The sequence below is a fragment of the Oryx dammah genome, unplaced genomic scaffold, assembly GCF_014754425.2.
Source record: "Oryx dammah isolate SB20612 unplaced genomic scaffold, SCBI_Odam_1.1 HiC_scaffold_27, whole genome shotgun sequence".
NCBI classification, from domain to species: Eukaryota; Metazoa; Chordata; class Mammalia; order Artiodactyla; family Bovidae; genus Oryx; species Oryx dammah.
In genome coordinates this window covers 99,309,858-99,326,175 of record NW_024070211.1, presented here as the reverse complement: position 1 = coordinate 99,326,175, position 16,318 = coordinate 99,309,858, and the positions used below count along the sequence as shown (strand labels likewise).

Sequence of the window (16,318 nt, the reverse complement as noted above, 5' to 3'; positions counted from 1 at the left end):
TGGAGTGGGTTGCCATTGCCTTCTCCGCATATAACACTATACATGGTACTAACAACAACAACAAAACTAAAATATGGAATTTCTTCATCAGAGAAACAGCTAAAATTAAGTATTTTAAAACTCTTAGCTCAACATTTTCTCTTTAAACATAGAATTATATGTACAACCGAGTGAAATAACACAAAAATTACAATGTACAAATACACACACACACACACACACACACACACACACACACACACACACACAGAGACCATATATTTCTCCACAAAAGAAAGTTAAAAATGGAATGTTATCATGGGCCATAAATTCAGTCTATGTTAACATAATATTCAAACATAAGTATGCAAACAATGTGCTCAAACAGTTTTAGAGTACAGATAAACAATAGTTATCATATGAGTGAGCACTATAATAGGAAATATGTTCAAAGTTCTACAGAAAAGAAAAAACTTAACTGTGTCTAAGGAAAGGGAAGAACTAGTAGAAGGTGATAACTGGAGTTCACTGAATAGGCAAATGAGGAAGGAGGTTATAGGTGGATAACACAAAAAGATAAAAAGATGTCTTAACTATTCTACCATGGGAATTCTTCTAAAGCATCACTACTTACTTGATCTTCTATTATCTTTCAATTATGAGAAGCATACTGCATGTATACAGGAAACTGTATTAGTCCATAGCAACTCTACAGAATAAACCATGCACATACATGGAAAAGTATAACATACAAAGCTGAGAAAGTACTAATGGGCAGATCAAGATTTCTTCTAACTCTTGTCCAGAGAATATTTTGTTAATTGAATGTAGGACTCCTTAGCTTAGCATAGACTTGGTCTCACAAGCCTTCTCTATCAAGTCATCCACAGAGACCCAATCAATGAACTGAATAGCAAGTGAGATGAAATTCATTAAACGCTTCAAAATAAAACCATGTTATGAGCCACCATCATCTATCAGGGACCTAATCCTGCAGGCCAATGGTTTTAAGACCTTTGAATTTCAAAGATAGAGAACTTCTGACTCGTAAATCTAAAATACCAAGTATCACCTAACCTGATCCCCAAACTTTTTAAATGGGCATTTTATATGCTCCTAAAACATGAACACACCAGGCATAACAAACATCCTTTGCTGATAACACAAGAGACAATTCTATACATGGACATCATCAAATGGTCAATATAAAAATCAGACTGATTATATTCTTTGTGGTCAAAGATGGAGAAGTTCTGTACAGTAGCAAAAACAAGACTTGGAACAGACTGGCTCAGATCATCAGCTCTTTACTGCAAAATTCAGACTTAAAGAAAGTAAGGAAAAACACTAGGCCAAGCCCATTCAGATATGATCTAAGTCAAATCCCTTATTACACAGTAGAGGTGATGAATAGATTCAAGGGGTTATATCTGGTAGACAGAGGGCCTGAAGATTTGTACAGAGGTTTTAACAGTGTACAGGAGACAGTGACCAAAACAATCCCAAAGGAAATGAAATGCAAGGAAAAGTGGTTGTCTGAGGAGGCTTTACAAATAGCTGAAGGTTCAAATTTCTCTACAACACTGTCAACTCTTAGTACTGTTTCACTTGTTTTATTTTAGCCATTCTAGTGGGTATGAAGTGGTGTCTCATTAAGAGTGTACACTTACATTTCTTAATGATGTTGAGCATCTATTCATGTGTTCCTTGGCCATTTATACATCTGCCAAAAAATGTCTGTTCAGTTGCTTTGCTCATTTTAAACTGAGTTTTTTTTTGTTACAACCTAAGAGTTCTTTATATAGTCTGGTTACAAGTTCCTTGTCATATGGCATATGGTTCACAAATAATTTCTCCCATTTTGTAAGTTGGCTTTTCACACTCTTCATGGCATTGTTATGGGCTTCCCTAGTAGCTCAGCTGGTAAAGAATCCATGTAATGCAGAACCCGGTTAGACTCCTGGGTCATGCAGGTCCCCTGGAGAAGGGATAGGCTACCCAGTACAGTACTCTAGTGTTTTCCTGGTGGCTCAGACAATAAAGAATCTGCCTGCAATGCGGGAGACCTGGGTTTGATCCCTGGGTTGGGAAGATGCCCTGGAAGACGACATGGCAACCCAGGGCAGCATTCTTGCCTGGAGAATCCCCATGGGCCAAGGAGCCTGGAGGGCTAAGGTCCACGGGGTCACAAAGACAGAGCTGAGTGACTAAGCAAATGGATATATGGCATTTCAGTTTAGTTCAGTCGCTCAGTCGTGTGCGACTCTTTGCGACCCCATGAATCGCAACATGCCAGGCCTCCTAGTCCATCACCAACTCCTGGAGTCCACCCAAACTCATGTCCATTGAGTCGGTGATGCCATCCAACCATCTCATTCTCTGTCATCCTCTTCTCCTCCTGCCTTCAATCTTTCCCAGCATCAGGGTCTTCCCAAATGAGCCAGCTCTTCACATCAGGTGGCCAAAGTATTGGAGTTTCAGCTTCAACATCAGTCCTCCCAATGAACACCCAGGACTGATCTCCTTTAGGATGGACTGGTTGGATTCTCCTTGCAGTCCAAGAGACTCTCAAGAGTCTTCTCCAATACCAGAGTTCAAAAGCATCAATTCTTCGGTGCTCAGTTTTCTTTATAGTCCAACTCTCACATCCATACGTGACCACTGGAAACACCATAGTCTTGACTAGACAAAACTTTGTTGACAAAGTAATGTCTCTGCTTTTTAATATGCTGTCTAGGTTTGTCATAACTTTCGTTCCAAGGAGTAAGCGTCTTTTAATTTCATGGCTGCAGTCACCGTCTGCAGTGATTTTGGAGCTCAAAAAAATAAAATCCACCACTATTTTCGCATCTATTTGCCATGAAGTGATGGGACCAGATGCCATGATCCTCGTTTTCTGAATGTTGAGCTTTAACCCAACTTCTTCACTCTCCTCTTTCACTTTCATCAAGAGGCTTTTTAGTCCTTCTTCACTTTCTGCCATAAGGGTGGTATTATCTGCATATCTGAGGTTATTGATATTTCCCCTGGCAGTCTTGATTCCAGCCTGTGCTTCCTCCAGTCCAGCGTTTCTCATGATGTACTCTGCATATAAGATAAATAAGCAGGGTGACAATATACAGCCTTGACGTACTCCTTTCCCTATTTGGAGCCAGTCTGTTGTTCCATGTCCAGTTCATACAAGTTTGTCAAGAGGCAGGTTAGGTGGTCTGGTATTCCCAGGTCTTTCAGAATTTTCCAGTTTATTGTCATCCACACAGTCAAAGGCTTTGACATAGTCAATAAAGTAAAAGTAGATGTTTTTCTGGAACTCTCTTGCTTTTCTGATGATCCAGTGGATGTTGGCAATTTGATCTCTGGTTCCTCTGCCTTTTCTAAAACCAGCTTGAACATCTGGAAGTTCATGGTTCATGTATTGCTGAAGCCTGGCTTAGAGAATTTTGAGCATTACTTTACTAGTGTGTGAGATGAGTGCAGTTGTGTGGTAGTTTAAGCATTCTTTGGCATTCCCTTTCTTTGGGAATGGAATGAAAACTGACCTTTTCCAGTCCTGTGGCCACTGGCCACTGCTGAGTTTTCCAAATTTGCTGGCCTATTGAGTGCAGCACTTTCACAGCTTCATCTTTCAGGATTTGAAATAGCTCAACGGGAATTCCATCACCTCCACTAGCTTTGTTTGTAGTGGTGCTTCCTATCACCCCACTGTGATTATCTGGGTTGCAAAGATCTTTTTTGTACAGTTCCTCTGTGTATTCTTGCCACCTCTTAATACCTTCTGCTTCTGTTAGGTCCATACCATTTCTGTCCTTTATTGAGCCCATCTTCTCATGAAATGTTTGCATGAAACATTTTTGCCCATCTTTGCATGGAATATGGCATTTCTTGACTCACTAAAATTTTTAATGTTATGTCCAATTATTTTTTTGCAATCATTATTTCAAGAGACTAAGAACATTCATATGAAGTTAAGAAGTGGATGAAGAGCATGAAAAGACAACTTACAGAATGGGAGAAAATATTTGTGAATACACTTTAAAAAATCACTGAATTGTACACTTTAAATGGGCAAGTCACATGCTATCTGATTTATATCTCAATAAAACTATTATTTAATGAATGTTATCTACCAGACAATGCTTAATCATGGGAAATAATGTAATGCACAGTAATGAAAGTACAAGTCCAGAATAAAATGCTCTTCCTTGGTTCCTCATTTCCATGAATCAATACCTTATCTGAGATGACTGACAGTTCCTTCCTTGAAAATTTTCCGTATGATAAGCAACAACTAAAAACTCTGACCTCTTCTTTATACAGTCTTCTCTATCACTCACCATTCCCACTTTTAGACTAAACTGCCAAGCACTGCTTCCTTTTCCATATGAACAAAACACTTTATAGATTTGATTGTGTTTCTTTGTGATCTCCCTCTCCCTGACACCCAAACAAGGGCCTAAGATTAACTTTCAGTTCAGTTGCTCAGTCGTGTCCGACTCTTTGCGACCCCATGAATCAAAGCACGCCAGGCCTCCCTGTCCATCACCAAATCCCAGAGTTCACTCAGAGTCATGTCCATCGAGTCAGTGATGCCATCTAGCCATCTCATCCTCTGTCATCCCCTTTTCCTCCTGCCCTCGATCCCTCCCGTCATCAGAGTCTTTTCCAATGAGTCAACTCTTCCCATGAGGTGGCCAAAGTACTGGAGTTTCAGCTTTAGCATCATTCCTTCCAAAGAAATCCCAGGACTGATCTCCTTCAGAATGGACTGGTTGGATCTCCTTGCAGTCCAAGGGACTCTCAAGAGTCTTCTCCGACACCACAGTTCAAAAGCATCAATTCTTCGGCGCTCAGCCTTCTTCACAGTCCAACTCTCACATCCATACATGACCACTGGAAAAACCATAGCCTTGACTAGACAGACCTTTGTCGGCAAAGTAATGTCTCTGCTTTTGAATATACTATCTAGGTTGGTCATAACTTTCCTTCCAAGGAGTAAGCGTCTTTTAATTTCATGGCTGCAATCACCATCTGCCGTGATTTCAGAGCCCAAAAAAATAGTCTGACACTGTTTCCCCATCTATTTCCCATGAAGTGATGGGACCAAATGCCATGATCTTCGTTTTCTGAATGTTGAGCTTTAAGCCAACTTTTTCACTCTCCTCTTTCACTTTCATCAAGAGGCTTTTTAGTTCCTCTTCACTTTCTGCCGTAAGGGTAGATTAACTTTAGAATACTGCAAGGGCTTACAAATCTAACAGTTAACTCTGACCCACTCTCAGTATTTTATCTGTATTTTCCTGATTGCATTTAAAACTATTTTCATTTTCTTATCTGATTTTGTGTGCGTTATGTATATATGTATTTCCTTGGAAACTGTGTACCAGATAAACAAACCGAAACAAACAAAAAAAGAAAAAGGTTAATGACAAATGGTTATTTTAACTGTTGAAAATATATACTATGCAAAATATGCCATTGTACTGAGCTTTGTAACAGTTAATATATAAACTAGAAAATGATGTAAAAACCTAGAACATCCATTAAAAGCCTCTTTTATCATTTCATATTAAAAAAGCAATCTTTCCACAAAGCAAAAAGCGGGATTAGAGGTTGCTTAAATTAAATTACAGAAAAAAAATAAAAGTAATAAAAATAATTACATGTTCACAGAATACTCCCAAATTTTCACTTTTAACCATCATGTAAATTAAATTTTCTTTCCCCAAACATACAAAATTCTACCTACTGTTACCAAAGAGATTAGATGATCATAGTTTTGCACCATTCAAATTGTAATAAAAATTTAAACATGGAGTAGCAGAAATATCAGTAAGGTTAATAACAGAGACAGCTCAGCTTAAAAATGGACAAGAACCAAAAGATATTTAGAAAATCAATTGTTCAGAACCTAGAACTTACATTTCCCAAAGACACAATGCCACCCAGAAGTCTTAGATTCTTCAGCTCAGGCACACTGTGTACTAATTGTGTGGTTGGGAGAAACCACATATTTATCCAGATTTCAGATCTTTATTTATGAAATGACACAAGCATCTGTCCTTGTGTATTTAAGATTAAAAATGAAAAATGTTCTGCAAAATGTCAAACACTGTACAAATAAGGTATTTTCACATCATTTGATCCGTAACATAAATGATCTACTATGCCATCACCTGACGCTCCTTTCTGAAGCTTCAGGTTCACTAAGTGCAGTAAAGAAGGAGAGTGTTATGCTGCACACACTTTTGAGTCAGAAAATACCAACAAATAACCAAAAATATTCCCTTTGATAGTCAAAGGTCTCTCATTCATTAAATACACATCTTGCTGAAAAATCATGTGATATATAATCTGATATTATACTGTCCCCTAATGATATTTATCATTCATTTAAACCAATGGCAAAGTCAGGAAATGGTAACAGCAGCAGTAACAATCATTATAACCAGTTAACATTTGAACTCTTACTAGGTTCCAGGCACTGTTGTTCTAAGTGCTTTACACGTAGTACTTCTTCCAATCAAAACAGTAACTGTATGAGAAAACCACCCTTATTATCATTTCACATAAGAGGAAACAGAAAACTACTTTACTCAGAACATAGGAATTTCAGTTTCTAAATAAAAACTAAAACAGCAAAGCAATCTGGAAGTGTTCCTGTAACCCATTGGGGAAAAAAAGACCAAAAGCCACTTAAATAACTGAAAAACATTAAGGAAAACCCCCAAATTTACAAAACTGATTAATCTTATTGAGTCAATAAAACATTTACTTTTTAAAAAAATGTTTGCATTTGTTTAACTCCCACAATGAAAGTTTAGACTTTTGGAATAATCTATGACATTATTTAGGAACAAGCTGAAAACTCTGGAAATAATATTTTAAAGGCATGTCAATAAGTTTTCTAAATATATTCAAGACTTTTAGTCTTGTTTTACAGTCTGTGTTTCTCACTAATCATGAAAAACCGGACACAGATCAGCAGGCAAAATTTCCTCAAGACTATATTAAAAAAACCCCAATTCTGTGCTCTTAATAAGTCACAATGAGGGACTTCCCTGGTGGTCCAGTGGTTAAGAATCCACCTTGCAATGCAGGGGATGTGAGTTCAATCCCTGGTCAGGGAACAAAAATCCCACATGCCATGGAGCAACTAATTAAGCCCACCAGCCACAACTACTGAGCTCGTTTACCACATCTAGAGAATCTGTGCGCCCCAAGATCCCACATGATACAATGAACATTCTGCATGTGACAACTAAGACCTGACACAACCAAATAAATAAATATTGAAAAAAAAGTTACAATCATTTAACCTACATTTCCAGCAGAATGAAAGACACGTGATTCTGGCAAGAATACTCTTGCCTACCAACAGAATAAAACAAATACATTGTCAAAACAACATTTAAAATAAGTATAAATAAACAGTACATACAACATTAGCAAGCTGGCAGTAGATATGGGCATTCTAGAGAAATTACCTTATTTCATTTGTATAAAATGTTATTACTATGCAGAAATGCTTCTAAGTGACTTCTGTTAATAGAGTATATTGTATGATATATAAATATTAAGACATAAATAAACATTTCCACTAAAGGATTCTCTTTATAGAGTCAGTTACCAAACATTAGACTTTTGCAAATCGTATGTGACTTAATCAGGTTTTCAGTCAATAATGCAATAAACTTAAATGTGATAGGCAAGATAAACTGAATTAAACCTATAATCCATGACTACAGATTTATTCCATTTAGACTACAACCACACAACTGGAGAAGGAAATGGCAACCCACTCCAATATTCTTGCCTGGAGAATCCCAGAGACAGAGGAGTCTGGTGGGCTGCTGTCTATGGGGTTGCACAGAGTCGGACACAACTGAAGTGACTTAGCAGCAGCAGCATTGTTACAACACTAATAAGCTAGTTTTTAAAAAAAAACTATTAGTCTTAATGAAAATCAGCTACATAAAAGGAACTTATGTCACTTTATGTAAATTATGAATCAATCAACTCATTACTAACCATAAGAACCCTATAATTCATATGAAAGAATGTTAGTGATGTATCTTCATCAAAGAACAGGTTGTTAATTTAAATTGATACTTAAAATGTTTTTAGCTTAATAGGTTTGCAAGTCTTCGGAAAGTATGAACATTTATATATGATCACAGTTCTTTATAAAAAATTCCTAAGTCCAAAAAGTTTGAAAAACATCAAGGTTTTGCTACTTAGTGTGGAACAGTCTATCAGTGTCCAGAAATATACTAACGTTTTGATTACAGGATGCCTCAGATCCAGCTGAGGTGTTCAAAACACACTCCACTACTTTTCTGAAATCCAGAAAATAATACGGCTCCGAGGACTTTGAAAATGAGACTGTACATACACATATTTCAAATTAAGATGTTACCTGATATTCAGAATCCAGTCTAAAGGAAGAGTCCCTTGAGTGATAGGTATCGTTTAAACCACTTCCTCTGCTTCCAGACATCAACCTAGCACTTAAAGAGCTAGCGGGTTGAACAGAAATTCTTCTTGGAATCCTTGAAGGTTTAGACTCCATTCTTAAGGTTTCCTGTGAAATGCAAATTTTGATTACTGGCCTTTGGGAAAACACTCAAACCTCTGATTCTTAATCCTCTCCTTAAAGATCAGTTCAAAATCAAGAATTAACCATGCAAATTAACTAAATCTGGTATAGTAAACTGTGAGACTACCATCACTCTCCTACAAGGCAGAGAGGTCTGAAGTTCATCAAAGGTTCCCACTGTATATAAAATGAAGGAAACATGATAAAACTGGTGATGGAAAACCTCCGCTTATTCTTTCCAAACCCTGAACTCTTTCCTTACTCAATTTTACCTCTATACAGAATCCCACAGGAATGAGCCTTTGACTCTTGCTATTTCTGTTCAGTTCAGTTGCTCAGTCGTGTCCGACTCTCTGCGACCCCATGAATCGCAGCACGCCAGGCCTCCCTACCCACCACCAACTCCCAGAGTTCACCGAAACCCATGTCCATTGAGCCAGTGGTGCCATCCAACCATCTCATTCTCTGTTGTCCCCTTCTCCTCCTGCCCTCGATCTTTCCCAGCATCAGGGTCTTTCCAAATGAGTCAGCTCTTCGCATGAGGTGGCCAAAGTACTGGAGTTTCAGCTTTAGCATCAGTCCTTTCAATGAACAACCAGGGCTGATCTCCTTTAGGATGGACTGGTTGGATCTCCTTGCAGTCCAAGGGACTCTCAAGAGTCTTCTCCAACACCACGGTTTAAAAGCATCAATTCTTTGGTGCTCAGCTTTCTCCACAGTCCAACTCTCACATCCATACATGACTACTGGAAACACCATAGCGTTGACTAGATGAAACTTTGTTGACAAAGTAATGTCTCTGCTTTTTAATATGCTGCCTAGGTTTGTCATAATTTCCTTCCAAGGAGTAAGTATCTTTTAATTTCATGGCTGCAGTCACCATCTGCAGTGATTTTGGAGCCCCCAAAAATAAAGTCTGCCACTGTTTCCCCATCTATTTGCCATGAAGTGATGGGACCGGATGCCATGATCTTAGTTTTCTGAATGTTGAGCTTTAAGCCAACTTTTTCACTCTCCTCTTTCACTTTCATCAAGAGGCTCTCTAGTTCTTCACTTTTTGCCATAAGGGTGGTATCATTTGTATATCTGAGGTTATTGATATTTCTCCTGGCAATCCTGATTCCAGCTTGTGCTTCCTCAAGCCCAGTGTTTCTCATGATGTACTCTGCATGTAAGTTAAATAGGCAGAGTGACAATATACAGCCTTGATGTACTCCTTTTCCTATTTGAAACCAGTCTGTTGTTCCATGTCCAGTTCTAACTGTTGCTTCCTGACCTGCATACAGGTTTCTCAAGAGGCAGGTGAGGTGGTCTGGTATTCCCATCTCTTTCAGAATTTTCTACAGTTTATTGTATTCCACACAGTCAAAGGCTTTGACATAGACAATAAAGTAGAAGTAGATGTTTTTCTGGAACTCTCTTGCTTTTTCCATGATCCAGTGGATGTTGGCAATTTGATCTCTGGTTCCTCTGCCTTTTCTAAAACCAGCTTGAACATCCGGAAGTTCACGGTTCACGTATTGCTAAAACCTGGCTTGGATAATTTTGAGGACTACTTTACTTGCATGTGAGATTAGTGTTCAATACTCATACTGTAAGCATTAGCTAAACTATAGTATTTGTACACTCCTTAACACAGTATGCTCTCACAGGACTTTGTACATGCCTGCAAAATCTATATATTCCCCACTCAATTACTGAGCAGAGCCTTAAAACAAGATCAAGTGTGCTTCTACTTTGCACATACTTTTATTAACACAGAGCATACTACATGCTGTAATTTGTTTTCCTGCCTCCCCTTCTCAAAAGTGAGAAAAATTTAAGTTTCTTAGGCTATACATTCCTCAACACATGCCAAGGGTCACCATTAGCTACAGTTTATTTGCCAGCATTTGTTGGATCATCGAAAAAGCAAGAGAGTTCAAGAAAAACATCTATTTCTGCTTTGTTGATTATGCCAAAGCCTCTGACTGTGTGGATCACAACAAACTGTGGAAAATTCTGAAAGAGATGGGAATACCAGATCACCTGACCTGCCTCCTGAGAAATCTGTATGCAGGTCAAGAAGCAACAGTTAGAACTGGACATGGAAAAACAGACTGGTTCCAAATTAGGAAAGGAGCACGTCAAGGCTGTATATTGTCACCCTGCTTATTTAACTTACATGCAGAGTACATCATGAGAAACACTGGGCTGGAAGAAGCACAAGCTGGAATCAAGATTGCTGGGAGAAATACCAATAATCTCAGATATGCAGATGACACCACCCTTATGGCAGAAAAGTGAAGAAGAACTAAAGAGCCTCTTGATGAAAAGTGAAAGAGGAGAGTGAAAAAGTTGGCTTTAAACTCAACATTCAGAAAACTAAGATCATAGCATCTGGTCCCATCACTTCATGGCAAATAGATGGGAAATTGATGTGGAAACAATGGAAACAGTGAGACTTTATTTTGGGGGCCTCCAAAATCACTGCAGATGGTGATTGCAGCCATGAAATTAAAAGACGCTTGCTCCTTGGAAGGAAAGCTATGACCAACCTAGACAGCATATTAGAAAGCGGAGACATTACTTTGTGAATAAAGGTCCATCTAGTCCAAGCTACAGTTTTTTCAGTAGTCATGTATGGATGGGAGAGTTGGACTATAAAGAAAGCTGAGCGCCAAAAACTTGATGCTTTTGAACTGTTGTGCTGGAGAAGACTCTTGAGGATTCCTTGGACTGCAAGGAGATATACCAGTCAATCCTAAAGGAAATCAGTCCTGAATATTCATTGGAAAGACTGATGCTAAAGCTGAAATTCCAATACTTTGGCCATCTGATGGGAAGTACAGTCTCCTTGAAAAAGACCCTGATGCTGGGAAAGTTTGAGAGCAGGAAGAGAAAGGGACAACAAAGGATGAAATGGTTGGATGGCATCACCGACTCAATGGACATGAGATTGAGCAAGCTCTGAGAGTTGGTGACGGACAGGGAAGCCTGGAGTGCTGCAGTCCATAGGTTCGCAGAGAGTCGGACATGACTGAGCCACTGAACTGAACTGATATAAATGGATTCTTACAACATGTACTCTTTTTTTGTTTGGCTTCATTTGCCTAACACTGTATTTGTGAGATTAATTCATTCTGTGGTTTATGTAACATTCCACTGTATCAATACACCCAATTTATTTGTCTTTTCCACTGTGGGTGAACACTGGATTGTTTCCAGTTTTAGGCTATTACAAGTAAGTGCAACTATGAAAACATTTTATGAAGTGAAAAAAGAAAAAAAAAAACTTGTACAGTTTTTCTTGGAAAAACATTTACAATGCACAGCCTGTGGACAACTGAGATGACACCAGCCATGAGAGTAAAATGAGAAGGGCAAAAGAAAGTAACAGTAAAAAGAAATCACAATAATGTCTTCAACTTGTCCCAATTACCACTTTCAAAGTCAAAAATCATTCCCATATTTTTCTGGCAGTGGACTGAAATTAATGTGCTTTACTTGCCTGATATGCAGCCTAAACTGTAATATCTGCTGTATTAAAACATTCAAATTTAAACATTTAAGTTAAAAATACCTAATTCACTTTCAATTCATTAACTTAGTTGATAAGTTTTAGATCAATCATATGGCTCTACCTTAAAAGTTACTACAAAAGACTATCTGCCAAAAACATGGTATCAACCAATGAGGGAAAAGAGGATAAAGAGAGTTAAGACATCAACAAAATAAAAGGTCTATACTACAGTAGGAGATATACAACAAACATGAAAAAGATAATAACACAAACCCAGTATCAATTACAATTATTCATCTTATCTAGTTGAGGAACCAGAGAAAAAGCTATACTTTGGAACATGATTAAATCAAAGATAGCTTATCAGAAAAGATCAGTTTTGAAGTCCCAGTTAAACATGAGAAGGTTATCTTTATGTACCTATTTCGGTCCCTTTTTCCAAAACCCCTGTAAAATGACAGTTGATGAATCCAAAAGCTTTAACTATGGAAAGAATAGGAAAAAGGATCATAAAAGGCAAGAGATTTCAATGTAATTTGGAAAATCAAAAAAAGCTGGAGAAGAGGTAGAATAATTCAGGAGAGGATAATATTTCCTAAGCATTTTTATAGAAAGGTAGGAACTGGAAGCAGAGCAGTAAGCCGTAGCATCCTAGAAAGAATCATTATCTGGAGATACAAGATACCATAATAAAGGGATAATGCATGGAGTTGCATGTATTAAAATTAAAATCTGTACTTGAAGCAGTAAAACCTCCAGTTCTTCCCACAGCTCCATTCTTTCAAAAAATAGGGTATTTATTCTTTGGAGAATAAGGAACTCCCTTGTAAACCACCAACCCTTCCCCTAATGTACAACCACCTCTGCAAAGGTTAAGTATAAGGAATAAAAGAAAATCTACATACTCAAAGTTGAGACCCCAAACCTCTCTCTTTTCTGATGCTGTTTCTACAATGCTGTCAGAAAACCAAACAAAAGTACTAGACACTTCTGGATACTGCTATTTGGAATGCTTTCAATTACAAAGCTAGCTTGTCATTTGACCATCCAACCCAAAGTGAAGTCCACTAGTAACCGTGAATTTCTAATCACTTTTTTTAGTGCTTCCCTCTAATAGACAAACACCAAGGATCACTATGTATCCAAAAAGAAAGCCCAAAATAAACAACAAAAAAAGGAACTCAGAGGAAATCTGGGGAAAGAAGCTAATAAATTACTATTCTCAAAAGGAGCAAAAGATATTCATTATAAAGTAAGAATGGATGCTTCAGAAAGCAACCAGTATAACGGACAGCTTATGGAAATTCAAAATGCTATAGACTTAGAAAAAAAAAAAAAAAAGCTATACACTTAGCACCATTTATCATCTTGAAATTTCAGAACACCAGAAATAAAGATACTATAATTTACAAGAATGGAAAAATGGGTCAAATACAAAAGAAATCAGAATGGCTTCTTCATTACAACTTTAAAAACTCTGAGGACAATAAAACAATGCCTGTAGTACGAAGAAAAAAAATTTGCACTGAACCCCAATCTAGAAACTAAATATGAGGTGGAGAAAATAATATTCAGACATGACAGATTTTTAAAAACAATCAAAAGACAAAACTATAGGAAGTTAGTTAAATGACAAGCAGGTCCTAGGAAAACCAGCATGTAAAGAATTAAAAGAATCAGACACAGAACCTAGGAGACAGGGTTCTTTGATGGCTCAGTGGTAAAGAATCTGCCTGCAATGCAGCAGGCACAGGAGATGCTGGTTTGATCCCTGGATCGGGAAGATTCCCTGGAGAGGAAATGACAACACTCCAGTATTCTTACCAGGAAAATGCCATGAAAAGAGAAGCCTGGTGGGCTATAGACCATGGGATCGCAAAGAGGCGGACATGACTGAGAACCCTGTGTGTGTATGTATACACACACACGTGTATCTATATATATAACACACTGAAAAATCACGAACACATCATTTAGAAATATGAAGGTAATTCCTAAAACAGCTAAAAGTTAAGGATAGCTGCCTATGGAAAGTGGACTGGGAAAGAGGTAAAGGGTGAGGCCAAGGATTGCTGCTTTTCTTTTAAGCAGGATGACCATATTTCCTGGTTTGCTGAGACCAGTTTCAGTTTATGGCAAGAAAAGTCCTAGTTTGTGCTCATTATCCGTGGGCAATTATTAATAGTACCTGTGTTGTCTCTCAAAAGTGGCCTGGTTTGGATGATAAAGCATACAGTCACCTAATGTAAATCTTTCCTACCTTTAGCTTTTATAAACTTTTTATATATCCATATAAATATTTGTATTTAAAAAGTGAATTATGAATAGTAGAAAGAATACTAATGGTTAGTGACACACAAAAGCCCATGAAAGATTTAACAAGTAGCAAATTTGTTATTTTATCAAGAAGACTATAAAAATATTAAACAAGGGACTGTATTTGTTGAGGATTTTAAACAGGAAATATGTTTTTAAAAAGGCCTACAGTTGGTTCTTTAACAATAATGCTTCTTAATCATACTTCTCATGGTTTACTTTGACTGTATCTATACTCACTTCTTACTTGCATACTTACCTGCAGAATGAAACTAACCTAGTAGGAAATCTCTAAAAACAAAGCTCTTGGGAGAAGGCAAAGAGGCAGAGTCCTCCGAGAGCTGTAATTTATACTGCATAAACTATTTTTGGAACCTCCTCTACATAAATTGATTGAATTTTGACAATGTAGGTGTTACCAGAAAACTTATATAATTTGGTTGTGTAAGTTGTAGGTCAAAAGCACAAAAAATAGTAAAAAATAAAATGTGCAGTCCTTGAAAAACTTCTATCAGACCACTTACAAGGTACTATGAGGCATCTTCTCAAGTTTGTTCGTTCATTCATTCAAGTAGTTTTTCACATGCTTACATGTGCTAGTATAAATTAATACTAAACAAAGGGATGGAGATGGGGGGACAACACTGAACCTAGTGAGATAATATAAAGAAGCTGTGGTCTAGGAGAGAACAAACTACATAAATAACGATGTAACTTAAACAGCTATAAATGCTCTAACAGAAAGAGTATAAGCCAATCAAGCTGGAAAAAAGTATCCTGAAGCTCAATGCTTTTAACCAAGACTGAAAAAGTAAAGCACAAAAAGTTGCATATGTACAATCTTTCCTCAATGGTCAATATATATAATGGCCTCTTACTTTCCTTCTGTCACTGTGCGTGCGTGCTAAGTCGTGTCTCTTTGCAACCCTATGGACTATAACCCACAAGGCTCCTCTGTCCATGGGATTCTCCAGGAAAGAATACTCAGTGGGTTGCCATGCCCTCCTCCAGGGAATCTTTCCAACTCAGGGACAGAACCTGCGTTTCTTATGTCTCCTGCGTCGGCAAGCAGGTTCTTTACCACCAGCGCCACCTCGGAAGCTCTTGTCACTATGCAGTTTCTTTAAATAAATATTTCTTTCAGTTTGATTCCAGAGTTGGTTAGTTGAGGTCTTTTTCTTTCTGGTTACAAGATAAAAACATCAGCAGGGCTAATTTTACAAATGTATGACCACTTATGCAAACACACGAGGCCCTGTGTTTCATTAAAAGCTCCACTATTGACATCTGAAAATCATTAATACTTTAGAATTTGCACTTGTATCTTATAAGTCAAGTCAGATAGCATAGTGGAGCACAAGCTTGAGCAGAAGCGGCATGTGCCTGTCTGCCATGCCTTGCCACTCAATCTGTATTTAGCACTCACTGCTATGAAGCTTCGATCATTAACACACTTCCAAATTTTACTCTGAGTCGCACTCATATCCTAGGCATCTGGATCAACTGGACTTGGGTGCTCATGTTCCTTATCAACACATCTATCTCTGAGTAAGATGAGGCACTGACTGCTCCAAGAGGTCTTATTTTTCATTCTTCAGAACTTGCTTCAATTTCAAATGCAGAAAAAAAGTAATGAAACACAAAGTCATAAAAATCTTATGATCAATATTTTACATTTTTACTGTATTGAACTTTTCAACTTGTAAGATTCTCTGAAGCTGGTATTTAACTGCTAGTTTACCCAACTAGTCTTAATGTGACTTTTAAGTGCTCCCTTACTTTCAGGCATTTTAAGAGTAACTGGCATAAAGAACAGTAGTGGAAAACAAATATTTATACCAACTCCAAAATTTATGTAGTCTGTCATCTCATAAACCTGTGACTTGTTAACTACTACTAAAAAAAATTGACAATATTTTAAATAG

The 16,318-nt window shown here is 37.6% G+C and overlaps 1 protein-coding gene across 23 annotated transcripts in view; it reads right to left on the bottom strand.

Moving 5' to 3' along the window:
* MARCHF7 (membrane associated ring-CH-type finger 7) overlaps nucleotides 1–16,318 on the bottom strand; it is a 47,931-nt gene that overhangs the window by 23,148 nt on the left and 8,465 nt on the right. For all 23 annotated transcript variants that reach the window (XR_005719081.1, XR_005719079.1, XR_005719082.1 and 20 more), the window contains exon 2: nucleotides 8,396–8,560. Coding sequence is in view for 13 of the 23 variants with exons in the window: in XM_040229191.1 (XP_040085125.1) it covers nucleotides 8,396–8,548 (153 nt within the window). In the remaining 10 variants the exon portion in view is untranslated. The remainder of the gene's footprint in view (nucleotides 1–8,395; nucleotides 8,561–16,318) is intronic.